This window comes from Emys orbicularis, chromosome 12 (assembly GCF_028017835.1).
Source record: "Emys orbicularis isolate rEmyOrb1 chromosome 12, rEmyOrb1.hap1, whole genome shotgun sequence".
NCBI lineage: Eukaryota > Metazoa > Chordata > Testudines > Emydidae > Emys > Emys orbicularis.
The window spans coordinates 4,848,624-4,873,254 of record NC_088694.1 but is presented as its reverse complement, the minus strand read 5'-3'; the positions used below and the strand labels follow the sequence as shown (position 1 = coordinate 4,873,254).

The 24,631-nt window shown below is 52.8% G+C and overlaps 1 protein-coding gene across 1 annotated transcript; it reads left to right on the top strand.

Moving 5' to 3' along the window:
* Positions 1-8,956: 8,956 nt before the first annotated feature.
* On the top strand, positions 8,957-24,363 carry RGS19 (regulator of G protein signaling 19). The gene is made up of 5 exons (XM_065414486.1): positions 8,957-9,065; positions 9,541-9,677; positions 16,756-16,830; positions 19,934-20,168; positions 24,103-24,363. Exons 1-5 carry the CDS (start codon positions 9,036-9,038, stop codon positions 24,289-24,291), a joined length of 666 nt encoding a protein of 221 aa, XP_065270558.1. The 5' UTR covers positions 8,957-9,035; the 3' UTR covers positions 24,292-24,363.
* The last annotated feature ends 268 nt before the right edge of the window (positions 24,364-24,631 follow it).

The window sequence follows — 24,631 nt, the reverse complement described above, 5'->3', positions numbered from 1 at the left end:
GCAGGGCTCCGCTGAGAGCAAGTCAGTGCTGCCTCCGCAGGTGGCTTGAGGGGTTTCTTCTGAGCCGCCTAACGAAAGCAAATAGTCATCTTCTGCCCTCCATGTGCAGCACAGTGTGACACAGGTCTGGAAAGAGTCTTGCATGGGTGTGAGCATTGCACAGGGCCTCCAAGCGAGCTCTGTACACCTGCCTCGTTGTACGAGCGTATGGGCTCCCCGATGCCCACGGAGGGGTTCCCAAAGATTTGTGCTCCCTTGCGGATTACTCTGTTACAAACTGACCCGTTTGCTCCTGCACCTGCTTTGACTTTCTAGGAACGTGGGGGTCTTGCATGTGAATGTTTTGCCAACAGCCCACCCTGTCGGCACGCGAGAGTAAAGCTAGTCCAAAACTCCCCACCAAACCCTACGCCTTTGTTGGTGAAAAAACGTTGAAATCTTTTGACCAGCCCTGCTAGACGGAGCCATCCAGCAGGCAATAGAATCACATGTTTGTAGGCTGTAGTTGTACTTCGTGCAGCACAGAAGGGGTTAAATATACCATGACTCTCCTGCTAAAAAAGTCCCTAATGCTTTTCAGTGTCTCTAAGACACTTTCCTCTTGGCTCTCCTCAGCATCATTGTTTCTCAGTATCCCCAGGCCCTTCTCCACCCCATGTCGTCTAGTCAGGAAAGCTCAGTTTTGAGTCCTACAATCCGACGGGTTTAGAACTGGCCTGAGCTGATCCTCGTTTTACTGCACTAGCCCATGTACCTGTTCGGATATCAGCAAAGACAAAGCTTATCCTCCGGAAAACGCTCGCTTGCCATTAGACCACTGATATGCCCAGACCCAATCGTGCTGACCAGTGTTGTCTCTATGTTTCTTTGTACTCCCTCCCTCTGTCTGTATCCATCTATCGTCTCTTCGCTTCTACCTGGGTTGTAAACTCCTTGGGGCAGGGGCCACCTTTTTGTTCTGGGTTTGTACAGCGCCTAGCACAATGGGCCGTAATAGGGTTCCTGTGTGGCCACTGCAGTACTAATCATACTAAATGTATGTGAGTTCTAAAAGTATGGACCTCCTAGTGGAAGAGTTGCACTCACCGTAGGCGTGCTCCCTCATGGCTGGGTGGAGCGTGGCAGCTCTTCCGTCTCTAGCGCCCCCTGCCAATGCTCATGGCGGTCCAGCATTAGTCTGTCTCTTGTTGCGACTCGACCTTTTTAGCCAACACACGTTCTAATCCGACTGCTTCCAGGGTAACAAAGTCCAGAGTCCTTCCATCAGGGTTTTGTTCCTGACTCTGGGCCCTGTGGTCCTTACAGCCTCTCATCCCAGGGCCTTCAAAAGTCCTTGTCCCTTATATCAGAAGAGTTCATGCCACATTCCCCCATGGCGGGCCAGGGAACCCGGCCCTCCCACTACGCTGGGAGGCCAAAGACCCTTTACTGACCAGCTATGGTCTGCACCGCCAGATTCCTTGCTGCTGCCTCCCTTGACCCCCTCTTCCTACCAGCCATATCCATCCCCCACCTGAGGGCTCCTGTGAGCCAGTCCCCGGCAGCATTCCACCCCTGGCCCTTCCACCGGGGAGTGCTACCCCTGCTCGGCTCCCCGCAGGGTCTCCCCTTGTGCCTGGGCTGAGTCTCTCCCTGCTTCTCCCAGACCCTCCCTCCGGGCCTCGTGCAGGAGCCTGACCTGCTCTCTCTAGTCCCTTGAGGAACTGCCAGCACAGCTTCCCTCAGGCTTCAGTTCAAACGCCCCTTAGGCGCAGGCTTCTCTCTGCCTTTCCCCCAAGAGAGGAAACTCCCAGCTGCTTCTCCCCTGGCTCGCCTCAGCTTTCCTGCCCACTGCCCGGTGCTCCTCCCCAGCCAGGTCTGATCATCATTTATGTTCACCGCCCTTGGGCTCAGGTTCTGGTTAACCAATGCAGGGTTTCTACAGCCCCACCCCCACCCACCCACACACACACTCTGCTTCCCTCTCGGCCTCTCTGGTTCTACGTGGTTCGTCTCATTCACGAGCCCGAGAAGAGGGATCTCTGGAGAGCCCCAAATCTGAGAAGGGGGAGCTGATGAAGAGATGGTATGTGATTGCCCAGCGTTCAATTCATTGGTAGCTTCGGTTATTGCAAGTGTAAACAGAGGCCTACGCTAAAAGCCATTGGCTTGAGTTAGCCCAGGAGGTTGAGAGGAGAGCACAGCCCAGAAGGATCGAATGCTATCTTCCCCTCTGTCTTCTTTTTCCCAGCAGCTTTCCTCTTCACATGCTCTCCAGCCACGGTGCTCTCCTCTCTATGCCCTGCTCTCTGACGCACCCACGCACTCTGGGCCCATTGAGGAGTGGAGCTGGGCAGATGCGTAGCGGACTATGCCTTTTTTAGGATTAAAGGGGAAGCTTTCCAAGTACTTGGGCTAGCCGGGTTTCCTTGTGTTTACTCTGTTCCTGCACATCATCCCGTTTGGCTGTAATTAGAGGGTCTGAGCGCTGCATTCCTGCTGGGAGCTGCTACCCTGTTGGGAAGCAACGATTTGTATTAGTGGATAATTACTTTTCTACATCGTATTGAAGCTTTGGCTTAGTTATTGCATGTACAAGGACAGGAGAGCTGAGCAAGGTTGTCTATAAGGCCATACCCTATTTCCATTTGTTCGTGGTTAGCAGCTTCCTTTTCCTTGGAACAATCAGGTTTCAAGAGTAGGGTCCGGGAGCTGTTTTTGGTAAAGCTTAGCGAGTGACTGAGGCTGGGTTGCTGCTTGGATTTAGGTGTTTGCCGCTCGAGTTCACTGTAAAATGAAACAGCCCCCATCGCAATGGGAAAGGTTCAGTCGACCAGCAAACCAAAAAGAGAGCGGCTTTCAAAGGTTGCCTGAGTGCAAAGCCCCCTTAAAGAGAAGCCGAGATTGCTGCAAAGCAGGTTAACAAGGTCACAGGCACTCTGCCAGCATTTGAAATCTAAAAATAGGTACATTTGAGGAGAGAAATAGAGACGCTCCCTTTCAGCTCCAGTGAGATGTATTGGACAGTGGAATTTCTTCAAAGGGCCGGGAGAGAAATGTATAAATATTGCAGCTAAAAATCAAATAAAACAAAATTTGTGACTGACCCTTGTAAAGGAGGATTGCTGCGTTGTGTTTCCTGGGGCGTACCGAGTGCCTCGTGCAATTTGTCTAGATGTGCGCGAACGCACAAATTACACTCCATATTAACGCCCTGCTAAAAAATGTACACAGGGTAACAGCCCAGTGCAGCCGGCTGTACAGAGACAGACGGGTGCTGTAAAGCACCATAACAGTGACAGGTCTGAAAAAATGGCCTCATGTAACATCCCAATTCACAAACAATTCTCGTTATAACGGGGTGTCTCTCAAAGTGCAAAAGAATGGACACGCCACCGAGCTCACTCTCCACCTCCCATTCTTGCAGTCGTCTTCCTGCCTTTCCACATGGTCCACAGTCATCAGCAATGAGACAATTTCTCGTCCAATCCTTTCTAAATCCTGCAGGCAGCCCTGTGTGAAATAGAGGGAAGGGAATGTAGAGAGACAACATAGACTAGTGCATAGCGTGCACTGGGCTGGGAGTCAGGAGATCTGGATTCTATTCCCAGCTTTATCACTACTCTGTCGTGTGATATGGGCAAGTAACTTTGGCTCTCTGCTCCTGTTTCTCATCCCACCCTTTGTCCTAGCTTGTCAGACTGTAAGGTCTTTGGGGCAGGAACTGTCTCTTGCTCTATGTTTGTACAGCTCCTAGCACAATGGTTCCTGATCTCGGTGGCATCCTAGTGCTGAATTATGCAGCAGCCTGACAGGTTTGTGGCAAGCACCAAACGTTTTAAAAAGTGTGGTTATTGAGTAGGAAATTGACTAACCAAACCAAACTATTTTCTGCTGCCTCCCAGCGTTCAGTTTACTGTGCTGCGGATTTTGTACGGGCAGCACAGAACTGTGTTGTAGGAGTTATCAGAGGGGTGGGGAATTGGAGGCTTCGACACACGGGTGGTGAAAACATGGGGCATTGGTGCCCAGCGAATCTGCTGGTTTGAGCACCAAGGAGCACAGTTGAGGGTTTTAATTTTGGGGAGAGGTTTTTGCTTTTACCTTCATGTAATGGGCAGTGGCAGAAGTGATGTGTAATTTTGGTGAAGGGCATCAACTCTTAGTTCCTCATCCTTGACAGCAACCACCCTCCTCACTGTCCCAGTATCCACTGCTGCATCCAAAAATGATGGCTAAGAACGCTAGCGGGATGTTTCTGCTAAAATGATCAGCAGTGAAAAAATTCATTATTGTGACATATTAATTGTTGTCGTTATGATCCAGAGTGAACAGGGATGGTTTACAGCTCTTGGAACTATGGTTTCAGGCTGTCTTATTTGCAAATGCAGGCAGCCAGGCATGGCTGAATTGGGTCCCATTTGGTTTACATTATGAAGATTCTTTTTGCAATCATGGTGTTTAATTTTAATTAAAGCTTAAATTTTGGAGCCTAGTTGTGCCGAAAACTTTTCAGTTGGAAAGTTGTGGAAGACATGAGACTGGATGGAACATGGCCCTAAAATGAGGTACACCTCTACCCCGATATAACGCTGTCCTCGGGAGCCAAAAAATCTTACCGCGTTATAGGTGAAACCGCATTATATCGAACTTGCTTTGATCTGCCGGAGTGCGCAACCCCGCCCCCCCAGAGCGCTGCTTTACCGCGTTATATCCGAATTCGTGTTCTATCGGGTTGTGTTATATCAGGGTAGAGGTATACCATGATGCAAAGTTAAAGTAAAAGCAACAACATCCGAAATAAGCATTGAACAGCTGGTTTAACCAGTGTTACCGTTCAGGATTGACTATAGAGGATGGGATGGGATTGCCATGCAGCCTTTGAACGATGCTGTGGGGAAGGAGGGATAAATGTAGCATTGTAAGATAATAGTCTTTGAGTTGAGGCAGGGCTGCCGTGACAGTTCAGCAAGGCTACCTGGCTAGAAGGTGTCGGGTAAATTTTGCCTGGAAAGATTCCAGCCCCAGAGTAGGTTGGATTGATTTAAACATGGTTTAAATCCCCAAATTGAAAGCCTTGATTTCACGTTTTTCCATTTGTACTTCTGTAATTTTCTAAAGAAAGATGCATTCTCATTCATTGATATAACCATTAAAACATGTTGATTTACTGCTAAATAGCGAGCCTTTACACTAGATTTGGTACATCTTTTTGCTCCCTAGGAGGATCTGCTATTATAGCTATATACATTTATTTATGCAGTTACTTAGCTTAATATTTTCAGATTCTTATTAACTGTACCTTTTTAGTATGTCAGAACAGGGTGAAGGATATATTGCTTTTTTACTAGATAATTAATTTTTTGTTCATGATTTGTATCAAGTTGCATTAGGATGGTAACTGAAATTTAATTAAACACACAAAACAGCATATACAATTTATTTTTATTAAACAAAACAAGCCCTTAATACAGTCCATGACCTAGTGTGCCATATTTATAAAGCTTGACCTCAAAAGCTGGATGTTTCCCCCAGATTCTTTCTTTATATAGAAAAGCAGCCTTTAACTCAAAGTTTTTGCTAGAGACTCGGATTCAGCATATTTTTTATTTGTTTTAAAAGATCATAATAAGTTTAGGCCTTAACACATTTTGTATTCAATTCAAATTGCATTTTAAGCAGGTTTATTTTTAAAAAGAAAAACTTCTTATAATTTAAATAACAGAAAAAAAATCTGATTCCCCCGCTGCTCCTCCAAAAAAAAATCCTCAATTTTTATCCACCCTGGCCCAGGGGATTGGACTGAGCCCAGAAATGACCTGGGAGCCTATGGAAAGTGTGTTCTCTGTGGCTTTTCCTGCGAAAGAAGTGGGCTGCAAAATTCTTCGCAAACTGAAGTTTCCGTTGCCCCATCATCAGCCTGAGATACATTGACTCCAGTAAGGAGATGCTCAGTGCGTGAATCATTGGGGCTAGATTCCCATCTGAGAGGACGGAGCATAGTTCCCTGCCACGCTGAAGCTGCTTCTCACCGTTCTTCCTGCGCCAACTTGGAGTTACTTTGATAAATGGAGGGGAGAGGTTGATGTCATGGCTGGACCCACTTCAGTCTTGCTTCAGCTCCCTTTGACCCGGCTGTTCTCTTCATCGAGGAGCTAACCTTATGCAGGCATGGTTCTTGTTTATGATTTGTATTGCATTAGCGCTTAGAGACCCCCATCATGGCCCCATGGTGCTGGGCATTGTACAAACACGCAGTAAAGAGGCACTCCCCGCCCCAAACAGTTTGCCATCCCAGTCGGTTATTGCGCGCTCATGGAGCTGGGTGCTGTCAGTGCATTGTGGCTTCTCCCCGCCTCTCCGATGGGGTCTCTGGTAGATTTTAAAGAGGGAGGATTGGATGGATACCTGCAGAACTCAGGCCTCTTGGGGATGCAGGGCAGCTGCTTATCGCACCGTTACCTAGGTCTGGTGTGAGCTGCTCCATCCACTCCAGCAGTAAAATGGGGATAACAGCACCGTCTACCTCCCAGGGATGTTTTGAGGATAAATACGTATGTCAGAGATTGTGAGGGGATCAGTGGGGGTATAAAAGTACCGACGCTCGCAAGGTTTGGTAAGTGGGTGGGCAGCACCTCGAGGAGCGGCTGAGTAGTATAAACATGCCTCCGTCGCCATCCGTCTAGAACTGTGTGTCACGGCCTGGTAATTGTCTTCTGTTCTGCCAGGGGCGTCCTTTCCTCCTGTCAGTGAAATGTCTTCCAGACGGTCTGAGAGTTCTTTGCCATGCCGGGGGCTCGGGCGGGCCCTCTGGTTTGCGCAGCCCAGATCAATGAACCACTTTGCTGTCTGGCACCATTCTTTCTGCTGTGATTCTGCCGCGGCTCTGGTGGAAGAGGAGGTGTGTTTGCCTCCCTCACCGCATGAGTGCATTGTGTCTTCGAGCCCCTCCGGCCTTTAGAGCAGCAGTTCGAAACGCTTCTCTGTACCTGTTCTGCCGACTCGCGCCTCTTAGCAACTGAAAACTGTTGAGCCCAGCTTTGTAAGAAAACTTCCTTTCCCCATCTCCCTGTGCTCAGATGGCCCCATCTAACTCTCCCTCGGCCTCTCCAGCGCAGTCCTGTCCTGCATCACTGGACTTGCCTCTGACTCCTGAGTCTCTCGACTCCCCTTACACGTACAGGGCTTCCCAGGAGGGAGGTAGATGCAGCTGTGTTTTAATGTCACGGTGGAGCTCGCCCGGGGAGGCAGTAAATTCCGTGGCTGCGGAGAGCATGGAATTGCACAACAGAATTCCAAGCAGAGCCTTCGATCATAATATTTGGTATAACATGCCTGTTTCCCCTGCGTGAGGCTCTCGCCTCCGAACAAGAGGCCTCATAGATAAGGAAGGGTTTCATGTGATGTTTGGGGGATTTGTTTGATCTGCCTTCCAGGTGGAAGTCAGAGATTTCCCAGCCAGAAATCCTTCTCTCAACAAAGCCAGGGCCGGGAAGGCCAACACTTTGTGGGAGGTATTTCTGAGCATGTCCTAGGGGCTGTGTTTCACTTAGTGAGGTGACTGTGCACCAGGGCCTGCCGCCCTGCTTGGTGAAATGCTGTGCAGACATTTGGGGTACCAGAGGCCAGAGCTGTCCCTTGGGTACAGCGAATCGGGGCGACTACCCCGGGCCTCGCGGGCTGAGAGGTGAGGCGGGCGGGCGAGCGGGGTGAGGAGGTGAACCACTGGCAAACAGGGTGGGCGAGGAGGAGCCCCCCTACCAGAACCTCCCCTTCTCCCCAGCGCCTCCTGCCTGCCAGCGCACCCCACCAATCAGCGCCTCCCCCTCCCTCCCAGCGCCTACCGCGCCGCGTGCTCGGGGAGGGGGCGGAACTGGGTGGGGAAGAGGCGGGGTGGAGGTGGGGCCTTGGGGGAAGGGGTGGAGCGAGGGCGGGGCCAGGGGTGAGCACCCCCCAGCAGATTAGAAACCCAGCGCCTATGTCCCGGGCCCCGCACTCCCCTAGTAAAACTCAACTCTCTACTATGAAGATGGCGCTGGGGGAGCTTGAACCGTACCCGGTCTCTTCCCATGCGAGCAGAGGTGCAAACTGGTTCAACTGCAAAGCTGGTCTTCCCATAGCACTCTCCACCTGCCCGTGGTTCTGGGTAACTGTAGGGCACAGGTGTCTTCAGCTCTGTTTCTCTCCATCCTGTCCATAGCAAGACAAGACACTTTCCAGGGTAGCTCCTACCCATCCATCCGCATTGGCCATTCCTACCCTCACTTGTCCCTCTGGCTGAGGAGGGGTTAGAACCTCCCCAGGTTTGGGCAGCCTAGGACAGGGTGTGTCGCTGTTAATCAAATCCATGTTCCTCCTGGATCATTACCAAGGGGCCTGTAACAGGCCGGGCCATAGTAGTTCATACAGGCAGAAGCTCGGCTCTTGCCTTATCCAGTTCTCTAAGGCTGTATCTACGCTAGAGGAATCTAACAAAAAATTACGGCCAGTGGGAGCTGTCGAGTAGGCAGGGCAGGGCTGGACGACCCCAGGGCCTCATCTACTGTATGGCTCCCACCGGAGCACATGAATCACTGGCAGAACCTAGTGTGGGCAGGCTCCTCTAATGCTGCAATGGCGCTCGGAGCTGGGGAGCACAGCACAGGGCGTAGTGAAGCATTAGCAATGAGCACTGCAGAAGGGGCTGCTTGGACAGACACTCCTAAAGGAGCAGCACTTTCCCTCTCACATTTTGTTTCCTTCCTTGCATCCTTTATTTTCTTGCCCCTCTACCGCTGTCAGGAGTGCTCCGTTGGCTCCAGTGCTGGAGACGAGCCCTTGCTAACTTTGAGCACCTCCCTTCTCAGTGGCTCTTTCCTGCCTAAATGTCCCCAGCCTGCAGGAGAGGGGGGTCCCTGTTTTGGCCTGCAGGTGGATTTAGCTTAAGGAATGCTTCTCTGTTCTCATAGGCTCCATCCAGTAGGCTGCAAAGGCCCTAGGGGGGCGTGTCGACAGTCACCGTCACCTGGGAGGACAGGCGAGCAGAGGTGGGCCAGCAGGGAACATACAAGCTGCCCATGCCGACTGTGTATGAAGCTGGGAAGCAGGTGAGCTGGAGATCTGACCTGTTGGGGGACCGGAGATGAAATAACCATCGTAAAGGAAAATCCTTGGACTGGCTGGCCAGGGGAGAGCCTTAAAGAAATCCCAGTGAGCCATTGAGCAGGTAGCAGGGCAAATGCAGGAACTACCGCCCAAGGCGTGGCGTTCTGTGCAGCCAGATTCCTGTCTGTGCTTTGCATTCTGGAGGCAGAAAGAGCCCACGCCCTCGCCCCACCCCTCTGGAGTAAGAGGCGTTTTCCTCTCTAGCCCAGCTGCTAACTGCCCAGGTTGTACAGGTGCCTGGTTGTTACCTGAAGGTTCGTCATTCTGTCCAGAGGGTGTCTGAGCTCCGCGGTGCTGCTGGCGACCAGCGCAAAGCAGAGGGGGGATCTGGGTTCCAGGAAGTGTGGGGGAGTTGAGCTGGGAGGGGTTCGTAAGGCCCTACGGCTCGTTTATCCTCTCCGTGCTCTTCCCTTTCAGTACACGGGACCTGAGTCCACAGAGAGACCCCTTTCGATGTCCCGGCATGAGACCTCTCCGACGACGGTGCAACCAGCTGGCAACCACCGCCCCAATGCCTGCTGCTTCTGCTGGTGCTGCTGCTGCAGCTGCTCGTGGTACGTCCTGCGCCCTGCTCAGTACCAGAGGAGCTAAAGAAGCCCCCTCCCCATCCCTCTCACCCGCTGCTGCCTGTGTCTCGGGGACGAGGCCCTGTGGGGAGAGTGGCACCTGTGCCACCATTCTGGCACCATTGTTGGATCCCCATGTGGGTCGTGTTCCAAAATCTCCCCCATCAGCTCCATGTTGCTCAAATGCCAGGTGTATTGTTCATGGGGGGGCCCCTTCGTCTGTGATTTTGTCCTTTGCTTAGATTGTAAGATCTCTGAGACAGGGACCATCTTGTGGTCTGTGTCTGTGCAGTGCGCTCCTGGCCCATGACAATACAGCCAAGCTAGCATAGCAGCGCTAGCTTCCTCTGCACAGCTCTGCCAATGCCCCACCGCGCTGAGCCCAGAGCACCCCTTTGGGGGAGATGTCTGCAGGCTCTTCCGGCTGGGTGTGATGTTGGTCGAGGCCTCCGAAAATGCAGAGCTGCCTTTTCTTAATCTGCCACTAGAAGCTTGTGGGGCATGTGTGGGAACGGCCTCCCCCACCCGCCGGGCTGAAGCATCCAGGACATTTGTGTATTTGCGCTTGGTTTATAGTTGAAGGCTAATTGGTGCAGTGTTTAAAAACTGACTGTAAACACCATTTTGAGCAGATGGCCCCAGTGTTTGTGCTGCGGGTTGATCTGAGCCCCATGGAGCACACTGTGCGTGCGTGTGTTTTCACTCTCCTTCACGCAAGGCATTTGTCGATTTTTGTCCTGAGATTCTGAACGTAGTAAATGGAGGAAAGGGGCGAGTTTTCTGAAATGAACGGAGTGTAACGCGACTTGCGCTCCGGGGAATCCTTGAGGCCTGGCCTATTAATCGCTCTTTGGCAACTTGTTAAATCCACAACGGACTGTGCTGCCCCTACCAGACTGCACAGCACGGAGAAGTGTGAGTAACACTTTGGGGCCAAAACCTGGTGCCTGTTTCAGGGGGGCACAGAAATCCCATGCAGGTGATAAGACTCTCGGTCCCCCAGATCTAGGGCCGATAATCTATTTCAAATGGACCTAAAATAGTCCCCAATCTTCTCCTGATTCGGAGGGAGGGAGCCCCTGCCTGGCTCGTACCAGCACAGATTCATGAGGTGGTGTATTTGCTTCTCTGGTGCCAGTCGCACTAAATACCCAGGCCTGGATTTCTGAGCCCAGCAGGTGGGCAGTCTTGTGGTCTGGTTATTCCCATGTCTGCACACAACCTGCTCAGGATTAGGATGCCCAACGCAGGTGATTTGATTTTATTTAGCCAGGTCAGGGGGGAAATAATGATTCTTCCTGGTTAGAATCTCTGTCATTGTCGTGCAGGGAGCTGCTTAAAACCATGTAAACACATCTGTAAGAGCAGCTGGCAGCAGCTGCTGCACGGTTCAGTGGTACAGTGTCCCTGCCCAAGCAAGATGCCCCTAGTTTTCAGTGTCAAACAGCATTTGCCCGCTGAACGGCAGGCCCAGAATCGGTCCCTCTCCCGAGGAGGCTGGTGGGGTGCAGGAAACCATTCCGGTGGGCTGGACACATTTGTTCTGTGCACTGTATGACCGGGGGGAGGGAGATTAATGGGGGGGGCATCTGTGACCTTTGGAAGCCCAGCCTCTCTCACGAAGGAGGATCCCACAAATACCCACTGCACAATGGTTGCCTGGGAACTTGTGTGTGCAAATGGGCACTTGGCTGTACGGTTACCCCCTGTGCCTCCTTCGAAAGCTTGCCCCTCACCATGTCTCCTGTCCATGTCCGCCGGGATTCCTAGATCCCATTGCGCTGTTTGAGGCTCTGTCTCATGTGATTTGGCCAACGTTCTCTCTTCCGACGGCTTCTGACCTTGGATGGCTACCCAGACTCTGCACTGTTACTCCCCAGCTCATCAGAGCAAAATCGCCGCTGCTGCGAGATCAGCGGAGCTGGCGGCTAATTCCAGGGATGAGTCTGGCCTGCTTTGGCCTAGGGATGTCTTGGCTATGCAAGATACTGAGTAAGGGGGGAGGGATAGCTCAGTGGTTTGAGCATTGGCCTGCTAAACCCAGCGTTGTGAGTTCAATCCTTGAGGGGGCCACTTAGGCATCTGGGGCAAAATCAGTACTTGGTCCTGCTAGTGAAGGCAGGGGGCTGGACTCGATGACCTTTCAAGGTCCCTTCCAGTCCTAGGAGATAGGATATCTCCATTAATTAAAAAAAAAAAAAACCTACGATGGGTTGTATCAGCTCCTTCCCATACAGGCAGACATGAGGTGCTATCTCACGTACTGTCTCCCTTCTGGGCCTTGCTGTTCCTGTACTGTGCCCGGTCCCCCTCGGCCCAGCTAGGGGTGGAGAGTGAACTACAGTTCTCCAACAAAGCCACCTTCCACACAAGGGAGAGTCCCCAGATCCATCGCAGCGGCTCTCTCCCGTCTGTGCGGCTTCCTGCAGGCGGAAACCAGACCTGTTGATCCAGGCAGACTGACAGTGGGTGGACCCGCAAAGGGGTCTTTGCGGAGTAGCTGTCCCCACACCTCACCCCCAGGGTTGCAGAGGCAATGTGACTACTGCTGTCCAGTTGTTACCTTCTGCTGGAAATCCCTGCTCAAGCCCCGCCCCCAGTGTACATGTGTGTATGCACACACCTGGGTAACCATGCTGAGACAGCCCAAACTCGCTACACAGACCCTTGCTTTAGCCCCTGGCACTTTTGGCCTTGTTGATTCATACAGCGAATAGTTTTTTCTTGCAATAAACTTCCCAGTTGAAAACAACAACAGCACAGCGTATGCTTCCTCCAGCCACAGAAACTATCTGCCGTGGCCTTTTCAGACTTTGCAAGCTAAGCAGGACTGGGCTGTGACCATGCTCGCATGGGGGACTTCTAAGGAAAATGTAGTCAGTGCAGGAGATGGTATCGGTGACTCAGTAGGTGGCACTCTCCCCTCTGAGTCAGTACCAAAGCAGCGCTCCTGCGTAGTGTAGAGGTGCGGGGTGCTATCGTCCGGATGAGACCCTGTGGCACCGTCTCTAAAAGGAAGGGGGTTAATGGTCAGAGTCCACTTGGGCTGATCACATTTTGCTGCTTTGAATTTCCCCTGCACGTTTTCCTTCGCCACCTGTCCTAAACAGCTGCAGGGTACCTACGCAACAGCTAAGCTCCACCCCAGAAGTGGTTACATTTCAGAAGTAGGAAGCGTGGCCCTGAACTACCTCGCTGAGGGGTTGTGAGAATTAATGAAGGTCTGTAAAGCCCTCGGCAACTCCTCCGATGGGACGAGCGCTTTGAAGCACCAACCATTTGTGATGTATCAAAAAAAACCAACCCAGTACAAAATAACTTAAAAGCAGAGTGGGGAGCGAACCTCTGCCATGCTAAGCTGTGAATGTCCCGGGGGGGGCGGGAGCACCGGGCTGCAGACAGTACGGGCCTGAGCAGTACGTAGGAGAGCAGGCGGCTGTAAACCAGCTGACAGCCACCCCCATAGCAGAGCTGCCAGAGCCCAGCCTGGCTCTCACGCCGCCTCGGTGCCCTTCTAGAAAGGGGCCCTGGAGGAAGTGAGAGGTTGCCCTGGTTGTTTTCTGAGCCCCACCCTGCTGTGCAGACTTTGCCTTGCAAAGGAAGAAGTTTCTGTCTTAATCTGGTAAGAGCAGAGAAGGGACAATGTCGCAAACAGGAAGTGCAGCTCCTGTTGTGGTTTTCCACGCATGTGAAATTCAAGAGGCCCAAGGGAAGTTGCCTGCCTGCGTGCTGCTTTCCGATTGCACAGCACCCTTCCTGGCGAGAGAGGGGAGACAAGGGTTTCACTTGGGGGCTTTCAGAAAAACCCAAACCAACCCCTTGGAGCAAAACCTCCCAGGGGAACGAGGCCGTGCTCCTGGCCATGTCAGCGGCATGCTTTCCACGGGCAGTTGCTTCCATAGAGCAGGTCCCTTGCAGCTCTCAGGGGCAAAGACTGGCCTGCAAATTCCCAGCCAGTGGAACTTGGTATCGGTAGGACCTACACTCTCCTAGCTGTTGCATAGCGCTTTGCATCAGTACATCTCATGGCCGTAGCTTTAAGCTTCTCTTCATATGGCTGTTGCCAGGGTGGGGCTTCCAAGGTATCCAGATTTGGGTCGTGTTCATTTTATTGTGAGGAAGCTGATGGTCCTATGGAGAAGTAAAAGGGTGCAGCGGTTCAAGTGCAGAACTAGGAGTCAGGAGTCCAGGTTTCAGTCCTAGCTCAGCTTCCTATGTCATCTAGGGCAAGCCAGAGAACATTTGTGCCTCAGTTTCTCCATCTGTAAAATGGAGATGATCCGCCTGAACTAACTCCCAGGGAGTTTTAAGAGTTAATTCATCAATGTGAGCTGCTGTCCTTAGAGCTCTGGAAGTGCAAAGCATTACCATGAAACCTGCACAAGAAGCTCCTTTTTATGAGCCAGCCTCCTGTTTTCGAGGCCATTCTGAAGGATCCCCGTGCAGACAGACTCAATTCTGCTCCAGTTTCATTCGCCCAGCTCAGCTAAGGAGGTGATTTTTGTCCGTCCTGTTGTCGTTTCCTGATGGAAGTTGTTGTCTTTCCTACAAGCTCGAAGGGCTAGGAGAACCTGAGCTGCTGCTGCTGCTGCTCCAGACTTCCGCCAGCTGGGGGTGCTCGAGGTGTGAGTGCTTATCCCACCCCCATTGATGGAGGGCAGCCAGGACTTCTCAGCACCAGATCTAGGGAGTAGGCCTTTGAAAGGCATCTCAGTACCTACAGCCCCCATGGTACTGTACCCCCTTTCTCACTCAGACCAATTTGGCTCGCTCCAGTGAAAATTTGGGGTTCTGAGAAAGCATAAAATCCAAGCTTGGCTTTCCCTGCTGCAGCTGTCAGACATTGATGCAGGCGTTTGCTTCTCTCTCTGACTCTGTCTAGGGTGATATACCCTCTCCCATCACCGTGGGATCTGAGTATCTCAGTGCATGTATTAAATGGCTGCCGTCAGAGGTTACCCCGCTCTCGGTGCGCTTGGGGCTTCCAGGAACTAGATTAATCTGAAATCCCATCACTGTTCCCTTTGCCTGAGCCACTGACTTCAGAACTGAGCCAGCCTAGAATCTCATGGATTCATTTTTTCGTGATTATTGTAAGTGGTTCCTGCTGGGTTCGTGTTTCCTCTGTTGTTTTTGGCCTGGGGCAGCAGTGCCCTCTACTGGCTGGTTTCAGTAATTGCCACTTCGAATTTTCCATCTGTTGGCGAGGGAACTTCAGGTCAAGAAGAGCTCTGGGTAGCCCAAAAGTTTGTGTCTCACCAACAGGAGTTCGGTGCAGTCAAAGCTATTCCCTCACCCACTTTGTCTCTCTAATATCCTGGGACCAACACGGCTACAACAATACTGCATGTCTCTGTCTTAGCATTTATACTGCTCTCGCCCGTGAGAGCAGTAATTCAGCGCTATCCTGTATCTCCGAGGCTTGGATTTTAGAGTTGGGGAGACAGTGGGGTCTGATCGCTCGGGGGCTGTGTGAACGAGGGCAGGTCTCTGGGCCTCTGTCTCATCTGGTCAAGCTGTAAGTTCTCTGGGGCAGGGACCATCTCTCACTATGTGTGTCTGTAGCGCCTAGCGGAATGGGGACCTGATAACAATAGGAACCAGGCATCTCAAAGGGTCTTCTCAGTTAAAAACACACCAGGACACCCAGGGCTGTTGGCGCATGACTTTGAAGCAGGGAGGGAAGAGCCCAGTAAGAGCGCTGAAGTTTTTTAGCCTTTTACAAAACCAAACCAACCAGAAGTGTTTCGGTTTGTGGAGCTGCCATGCTCATGGCTGGCAGAGAGCAAAGTGATCGTGGGCAGCTGGCAGGAGAGAGGGGCAGGGGCTGACTTTGCCCCGTAGCAGCTGTCTCACACAGCAGTGGGTAACGGCATTCGGAATTAACCTGGCCCAGTAGATGACGCAGCAGCGGTTGATGTTTCAGTATTGGGGGAGGGGAGCAGAGACCGATATGGCTCTGCAACTCCCCCAAAACAGAGACTTCTTGCAGCCCGCAGTCACCTGTGCCTGGCTGGAAGTGGTGGAAGCAGGGGACGTGCACTCGCCTTTCTCCACGGGACCCCATCGTGAAATCCCGTCGAGGGTAGAGGCTGAGGTGGGGGCAGCTTAGGGCTCTGATGCATTGCGGGAGCTGGGGGAGGAAGCAGACAGGGACAGGTCAGGTAGCTGCTGCCTCTGGAGGGCTCCGCATGTGTAACAAAACGAGGCGATTCAGCAGCCTGAACTAATTGAGGCTGAGTCACATTGTTGGTATGAAGTGGCCTTTTCCCCCTGGGCTTTGTTGACAAGCAAATAAGTGTGGTTGGAAGGTAAACTGTTTACAGGCTAATCAAGGGGGCTCCTGAGGATTTGAGTATTCTTCAAAGCCAGGTAGTGACCGGACAAGGATGTGAACTGACAAAGGGCTGCAGCATCTATGGGTATGTCTACACTACAGGATTAATCCGAATTTATATAATTCGAATTTAGGAAACCGATTTTATAAATTCGAATGTATTCGGCCACACTAGGCACCATTAATTCGGTGGTGTGCGTCCAAGCTACCGTAGTAGCATCGATTTCCAGAGCATTGCATTGTGGGTAGCCAATAACATCTAATTGCCAATAACATCGAATTGCGGCCACACTAACCTTAATTCGGATTAACAATACCGATTTTGACGCTACTCCTCTCGTCGAGGAGGAGTACAGAAATCGAATTAAAGGGCTCTTTAATTCAAATTAAATGGCTTCGTTGTGTGGACGGGTCAAGCGCTAATTCGAATTAAAGCAGCTAAATCCGAATTAAAGTCGTAGTGTAGACCAGGCCTATGCAAAAGATCCAGAGACAGCGAGAGACCCGATCAGTTGCACCAGGCTCCAGCAGAGAGTGAGCGTTCAGGATCGTTTTAAAAGGCCAGCCTGACCCTAGGAGCCGCCAGATGCACAGGGTGGATCTGTCTGGGTGCACTGCTCGCATCAAGCCTGGGTCTGTAGTGCCGTTGTGGAAAGGTGCAGCGCAGGGGCCTCAGCGGGCGGCTGTTCCCTCTGAGCGCCGTTTACTACCTTTCCGTCTCCTTGTTAGGAACGAAGATCGGGAACGAGCGTGGCGGGCGTCTCGAGACACCAAACTGGAGACCATTCCAAACTGTGAAGCTTGGTGAGTGACTCCGACCCTTTCTGTGAATGGCTAGTGGGCTGGCGGCTGCCTGCAGCTATAGGTCGGGCTGCCAGATAGGCCCTTCTGCTGTCTAGCCAGTCTGCTGAGGAGCCGGCAGAGTGTGTTGGATCCTGACTCTGCCCCATCCCCTGATGCATCACACACGCTGCCTTCGCACTGGCACGCACACACATCATGCTGATCTGCACCACTGCATCGCGGCTAGACCTGGGAACAGGGAGTCAGGACTCCGGGGTTCTGTTCCCTGCCCTGCCAGTGGCTTGCAACTTTCTCCTGGGTCACACACAGCTTCTCCTTTCTGTGCCTCGGTTTCCCCCAAAGGGGGACATTGTAATATGTCCTTAACTTGTGAAGGTGCTCATGAGACTGAATTCATTCCCGTTTGAAGGTGCCGAGGAGTGTTTAAATGCCGAGCTGGGGGATGTGCCGCAGGCAGCAGGCGGAAAGTATTATTTCCTCCCCAGCCGTTGGTGTGCGCCCCTCGCCCCATGTTTGCTGCGTGTCGTGGGCCGTCTCTCTTGCACTGGCTGGGCTATTTGCCCCCCCCCCATTGTTCTGTTTTGTTTTGTTTTAAGCTTTCCTGTTGCCACTGTGCAGTCAGTCCGGTCTGAAGAGGCTGCCAGCTGCAATGGACTGAACCGTCCCATGGCAAGGCGCACCCCCATTCCCTGGCAGCGTGCAGCTCAGGTGTCAGGGCTTGAGAGGGGTGGCTCAGAGGGGCAGTTTATGAACAAAAATTGAAAAAGTGGGGGAAGGAATAATGATTGGCGAGGCCAGCGTGGTTCTGCTCCCTGGCCCCACCTCCCAGCCTCAGACACCAGCACCACTCGCTGCTTGGGCTTTGCCCAGCCCCTCCTGATGAAGTAAGAATCCTTTTCTAGCACCTACTGCCCGAGAATCTTGGTGCTTTACACACACCTGTGCTGCTGCTGGTGATCATCCCCCGTTAACAGGAGAAACTGAGGCACAGAGAGAGGCTAAGTGGCCTGTCAGGGATTGTTGCCTATGGCCACAAGCCAAGTGGATGGCAGAGGCAGGAATCAGACCCCATTCCTCCTGGTTCCCAGGCCTGCATTTCAAGCACTAGCTAATACTTTCCCTGCTACAGGAGTCCTGTTATCATGGGAGGAGAGGTTATAAGGGCGAAGGTACCAGCTTACGTAGGCCCTGGCTGTGCCCCTCCCCTCTAGATTGGCACACTCACAGCAGTGGTACCCTCCTGCTGTTCCAGGCCTGTTTTTCCCACACTGAAACTGACAGCTAAACGTAGCCAGCAGTGATCTAAATATACCTCGGGCCGTAAGGTCGCGGAATACCAAGGCTGAAGGGGGGTGGCAGGCCCGGCTGCTGTGGGAGCCTTTGCCATATAAGGATTTTATAATTAGTCAAGGGACTGCTCCGTTCTGTTGGCAAAATGAGGCTCCGTTTGCCTCGGGAACCCCAGCGGGTGGGTGAGGCATGGACCTGCTGTCGGCCGGCGCCGGCTTCTCTCTATCTCCCCCCGCCCAAGGCCAGGAATCAGACCTGTCTAGAGGGGCAGGCATCCCTTTGCAGCATGCTTGGCTGTGGAGTTTACATGAAAACCCCAGAGCTTCCTCCAGGCAGCATGAGAGAGCCGGGCATTATTCAGTCTAAATCCTGCCATCTCAGTACATTGCCTTGCTGCTGCTGGAAGAACAGCCCGAGCTCCTGGAGATAGTCCAATGACTTGAACTAATAAGTGAAATCTGGGAGCTAAAATTAGGAATTTGCTAAACGTGCGTCTGGTAGTCGCTCAGTGTGCTCCAGTCCTGGGTTTGTACAGCACCGAGCACAGTGGGGTCCTGGCCCGTGACTGGGGAACCCGAGGGGCTGATGCAATGGAAACAGTAATAATAAACTATAACATACATTCCTGCCAAGTGGCTTTCTTGCGCTGCCGTTTAGAAGGTGGCGAGGAACACGTGGTGATATCGTAGACCCGCTTCTTTTCTCGAGCTCTGAGGTTTTGATTGTTTCCATGTCTCCAAAACAAATTCCTAAGCCCACCACTGTAAAGGCTGTCCGGGGAGATAGGGAGTAGAACAGAAGGGGCGCTGTGGTTACAGCTCAAATGTGCTGGGCTGGCAGTCACACACACATAGGGGATTCACTCCAAAGACGTCCATCTTGCAGTCCGAAAAGGAAACCAACAAGAAATGCAGCTTTCCGTTTTGGTGCTAAACTGACATTCTGCAGAAGCTGCGCTGATTTTTTTTTTCTCTCCAGAGCTTACAAACAGAGTAGCGCGCAGGGCCAGGAGATGAGATGTGCTCTCTTCAAAATCCTTTTGTTGCAACGATAAAATAAGGGGAGAGGGGGTTGTGATCGTTCTTCGTTCCCTTTTTGACTGCTTGCTGGAATGCTGTGAAGTTGCTGCCCGGCAGCAAAATGGTGCGTCTCAAACTGTGAAATTCAGTTGAGATCAAGAACAGCCTCTCGACCGGTCAAATGGCCAATTAAACAAACAGAAAAACCCCGGTGTGACCATTTCAGGAAAGCTACCAAAGGTGCAACTAGTGTTAATAGTACGTTATAGCACTATTGCAGGAAAGTGTTAGACTCATCAAGGTCCAGCTCCTACAAAGTATTTAGGAAAATCATTGAAATCAGTGGAAGTTGGGAGCCTAAATACGTGTGAGGACCTGGCCAGAGTGCCTTACTCTATAATACCCTTTCTTTTCCACAGTGCTTCTCGTGTCAGTCAAGCCCAGAATGCTAGGCAGATTGAAGAGCTGATCAAGCTGGAGAATTCAATGCGACAATTGCAGTATGGTTCCTAAATTCTATAGTCCAGATGCATTTGGAAGAGAGAGAGGTTGAGGGAGAGCTGTGGGCAGGTTTTCTAACAGGTGCAGAGGAGCAGCTGGTAGATGGGTCACAGGGTGAGAGTTTCTAAACTCTGTCGAGCCTCTCCCGGCCTGCCATGGCTGCGTACCAGAGGGTGTTGGCTCGGAGCAGGCAGGTGGCTCAGGCTCACAATAATCCTGTTTTGTTCCCTCCTGTCCCTTTCTTTCTTTCTCGTGACTCCCCTTTGGTTTTGGTGACGCCGGGGCCCAACCAGTCTCAAGCCAACTCCCGACGAAGTGCAGGGCTGGGCCCAGTCGTTCGACAAGCTGATGAAGAACCCAGCGGGCAGGAACGTGTTCCGGGAATTCTTACGGACTGAGTACAGCGAGGAAAACATGCTCTTTTGGTTAGCATGTGAGGAACTCAAAAACGAGTGCAACAAGCACACCATCGACGAGAAGGCCAGGATGATCTACGAGGACTACATCTCCATCCTCTCGCCCAAAGAGGTACTGGGCCCCCTCCCCGCATGCTGGCAGGCCAGACAGGCGATTCCCGAACCCCTGTGCTCTTGGGAACTCCAGGCTGCTTGGTAGCCATGCTCCAACTGGGGCGGGCTTCCCTGTCGAGGCAGTGAGGGAAAGCGAGTCCACACGCTCACGTCATTCAGCCTTGGCTGGCCCCACTGCGGGGCAAAGGTGCTGACAGGCCAAAAAAAAAAGGGCTGGTTCTCCATTCACAGCTCAGAACAGAACAACCTCGGCCATTGCTGGAGCAGTGCCCCTGCTGAAATCCGTTCAGGACCCGTTGGCCTCCGGCAGGAGCTGGAACGGGGACTCACCTGATGGGGAGTGAATGCACCCAAAAGGATGGAAGTTGTTTGAAATCCTTCCTCCCTGACTAGGCTCATGATGGCATTACAAAGAGAAGGTTAAGGGCTGATCACTGTCAGGCTAGAAGCACCTACATGGGGAACAAATACTTGAGAGTGGGCTCTCCACTCTGGCAAACAACGGTATAGCAAGAGCCAATGGCTGGAAGTTGCAGCCAGACAGATTCAGACTGGAAATAAAGTGTAGATTTTTAAAAGGGGGGGAATTAATCCTTGTGGATTTCCCATCACTGGCCATTTTTAAATCAAGATTGGATCTTTTTCTGAAAGCTCTGTGCTAGTTCACACAGGAATTGTTCCAGGGAAGTTCTATGGCCGGTGTTATACAGGCGGTCAGACTAGGGGTGTGTCTACACTGCAGTTGGACACCTGTGGCTGGCCCATGCTAGCTGACTCAGGCTTGTGGGACTCGGACTCATAGTGGTGTAGATGTTTGGGCTGAGGTGGGAACTAGGCTCTGGGACCCTGCGAGGTGGGAGGGTCCTAGAGCTCTGGCTCCAGCCCGAAACATCTACACCAATAAAACAGCCCCATAGTCCAAGCCCTGCGAGCCTGAATCAGCAGGCATGGGCCAGCCCCGGGTTTTTAATTGCAGTGTAGACATACCCTAGATCAGTGGTTCTCAAACTGGGGTCGCTGCTTGTTCAGGGAAAGCCCCTGGCGGGCCAGGCAGGTTTGTTTACCTGCCGCATCCGCAGGTTCAGCCGATCGCGGCTCCCACTGGCCGCGGTTCGCCGCCTCAGGCCAATGGGGGCTGCGGGAAGCGGTGGCCAGCACATCCCTCCTCCCGCGCTGCTTCCTGCAGCCCCCATTGGCCTGGAGCAGTGAACCGCGGCCACTGGGAGCTGCGATCGGCCGAACCTGAGGACGCGGCAGGTAAACAAACCGGCTCGGCCCGCCAGGGGCTTTCCCTGAACAAGCGGTGGCCCAAGTTTGAGAACCACTGCTCTAGATGACTGGAGAGTTGCTTCTGGCCTTGCAATCCATGAATCTGTTAAAATGTTCTGGGGATTGGACTGGGAGCCAGGAATCTCCATTTTATCAGCCTGCCTTTGACACTGATTTCCTCTGGGATTTTAGGTAGGTCACTTAAGCCATTATTTTTTTAAACTTGATGCTTAAAGTAAAGACTAAGTCCACGTCTGGGCATCTAATGCGGACGCCTGATAATTCAGAGGTGCTAAGCACCTTCAGCTCCAGAAAGGTACAATACGATCCAATGGCTGGACGTTGAAACAAGACACATTCAGAGTGGAAATAAGACTTAACTTTTTAACAGTGAGAGTAATTAACCACTGGAACAATTTACCAAGAGTGGTGGTGGATTCTCCATCACTGGCAACTGTTTAATCAAGATTGGCTGGGTTTCTAAAAGCTCTGCTCCAGGAATTGTTTTGGGGCAGTTCTCTGGCCTGTATGATACAGGAGGTCAAACCCGGATGATCACAATGGTCCCCTCTGGCCTTGGAATCTATGGATAGCTGCAGTGAGCTTTGATGTCAGGGGGAGTTGCAGGCTTGCACCCCTGAAAACTGGGCCTCTTAATTAGCGGCCTAAATGTGGACTTAGCCCCCCATCCTGCTAGCACTTGTGCTTAAGAGACTGCAGGATCAGGCCCTCTGAGGCCTCCCACTGGGTGGCCAGATTGGAGGACATTGGTCTCCATCTTCCCCACCGGTAAAATGTGGCTGGCGATAAAATGGGGATGCCAAGAGCACCACCCTAAGGCAGAGGCGGGCTGAGCACTAACGGGTGCCTGTTTTCAAAGCGCTGGTCGAATGTGAAGTATCAATTTTAAATCAGTTATCAGTAGATCTCCTCACTCGTTTAGGGTAAAACTATCATGTAGCAGAGTTACTCCGCCTTCCCCCACCCCGCCCTTAGTCCCAGCCCCAGTTGGCGATCATGCTGTTATCACTAGGTCCACACCTTGTGTTTCTGGCCATTAGACACCTCCTACCTCTAAAACACTCCCTGCTGGAGCTGGGCTTGGCCCAGATCATCGTCTTCACTCTTCAGCCCGCCCCGTGTTTGCTCTTGGTGTTGGTTTTTAAAGGTCAGGGCACATGAGACATTTGTCACTCAAAACCCTGCAGCCATCTCATGTGCATAGCGGGTACCGTGGAATGTAGGTGTAATTCAAGCCTTTGTTCCTTGGGTCAGGGAGACAGCTGGGGGGAGGGCTAGCTGAGTGGTTTGAGCATTGGCCTGCTAAACCCAGGGTTGTGAGTTCAATCCTTGAGGAGGCCACTTAGGGATCTGAGGCAAAAATCTGTCTGGGGATTGGTCCTGCTTTGAGCAGGGGGTTGGACTAGATGACCTCCTGAGGTCCCTTCCAACCCTGATCTTCTATGTATTATAAAGCCGGAGAGTAAAGGTAAAGGACAGATCTCGGGTATGCCTGACTTGGGGTACTCAGATACTGGGGCCGTTGCCCAATAAAGCAGAAGCCCTGTATCTAGGGGCATGTGGAACTTGCCCAGAGACAATACTGAATACAGCGTGGCTGTGTCAGGCATTAGCTTGTGACCTTCTTGAGGTGGAGAGAAACATGCTGAGTGAATGGATGGGAGATGGGGTGCATTACTGGCTTAAACCTCAAGTGGGCACCAGAAAACTACAAAAGCCACCTACTCCCCTCAGGAGTTGCAGGAGGGATGTGAGGGTGACCGGAGGGTTTTGTGGCATCTCTGCTCTGCTTCCCCCCCAGCTGGTTTTCCAGAGGCCTGTGGGCCCCTTGGATCATCACACAGCTGCTCCCAGAGCCACGGGGCAGGAATCCACTTGTTACCGGCCCCATCGCGCTCACTGCCCACATCGGGCGCTAGTCACTTGCGGTACATCTACACTGCATTTCAGAGCCTGTGGCTGGCCCGGGCTGGCTGAGGGGCTCGGAGCTGCTAACTCTGCTGGCCAAGGGGAAGGCTCCGCCTCTGGGGAGAGCAGGGCTTTTCCCAGCACGCTCTCCCAGCAGGCAGAGGAGCCAGGCCTGGCAAATGCAGCCGCGGGCCCAGTTCTTTCCTGCTCCCTTTGTCCCATCCTCTTGGCCACCCCTGCTGCACTTCATCCACCCGACTCTGTGATCACAGATTTGGGCTGAGGCCGAAGGGTCAGGTCCAGTTCAGCCCTGACCTCGGCAGGGGCCGATCCCATCAGCGGGGTGATCCCAGGGCTCGAGTCTGCCCATCATCCGGCCATCTTACCCTCCTCTTCGGCCGGCACAGCCTTGTCCCCGGAGCCCAGGAGGGCCGTGGCGCGGGTGCAGCCCAGGATGAGGCCCCATTGGCTCCAGTAGTGCAGCCCATGGCCTCATCTGGGGAAAGCACCTTCTCCTTCTCAGCCAAGGCTGGCCTGTGCGGGCCGGGGGGAAGGGGGGCTGTTCTGAAAACCGCATGGCCTCATGTGCCCATTGCAAGCCTGGGCCTGCAAGGTGCAGGGGAGTCTGGCAGAAGGGGGGGAGTGAGGCTGGGCTTTGCCGCTCTGGGTGCAGGACCCCAGCGCTGCCCCTCCCCTCCCCTAACAGCCTTGTCTCCTCCCCTCCTCCTCCTCAGGTGAGCCTGGATTCCCGGGTGCGCGAAGTCATCAACAAGAAGATGCAGGAGCCCTCGACGCACACCTTCGACGACGCGCAGCTACAGATCTACACCCTCATGCACAGAGACTCCTATCCCCGCTTCCTGAACTCTGCCATATACAAAGCGCTGCAGCAGAGCGTCTCGCGGTCGTCCTCGGAGTCCTAAGCGCCTGCCACCCTCGGCCCGTGGCAACGCCACAAACAGTTCTTTTTGTACACCGGTGTCGGGGGGGTCCCCGAGCTCTGGCTCTGTCTGGAGCAGGTGGGGAGGTCTCTGGGACCAGGGGGCCGGAGCTCCCGCTCCCCTCACATGCCCCCTCACCATCCACCTCCACTTTTTAGCTTTAGCAATGAACATCAGCCAGGTTCCCCGGCCACTGGAAAACACTGTCACCCCTGAACCCCGCACCACATCCCCCCTGCTGCTCCCCCACCGCCGCCGGTGCCACCTGTGGGCGCTGCTGAATCGGACCGGGCTGGCGCTGCCGTTCGATCGTCAAACTCAG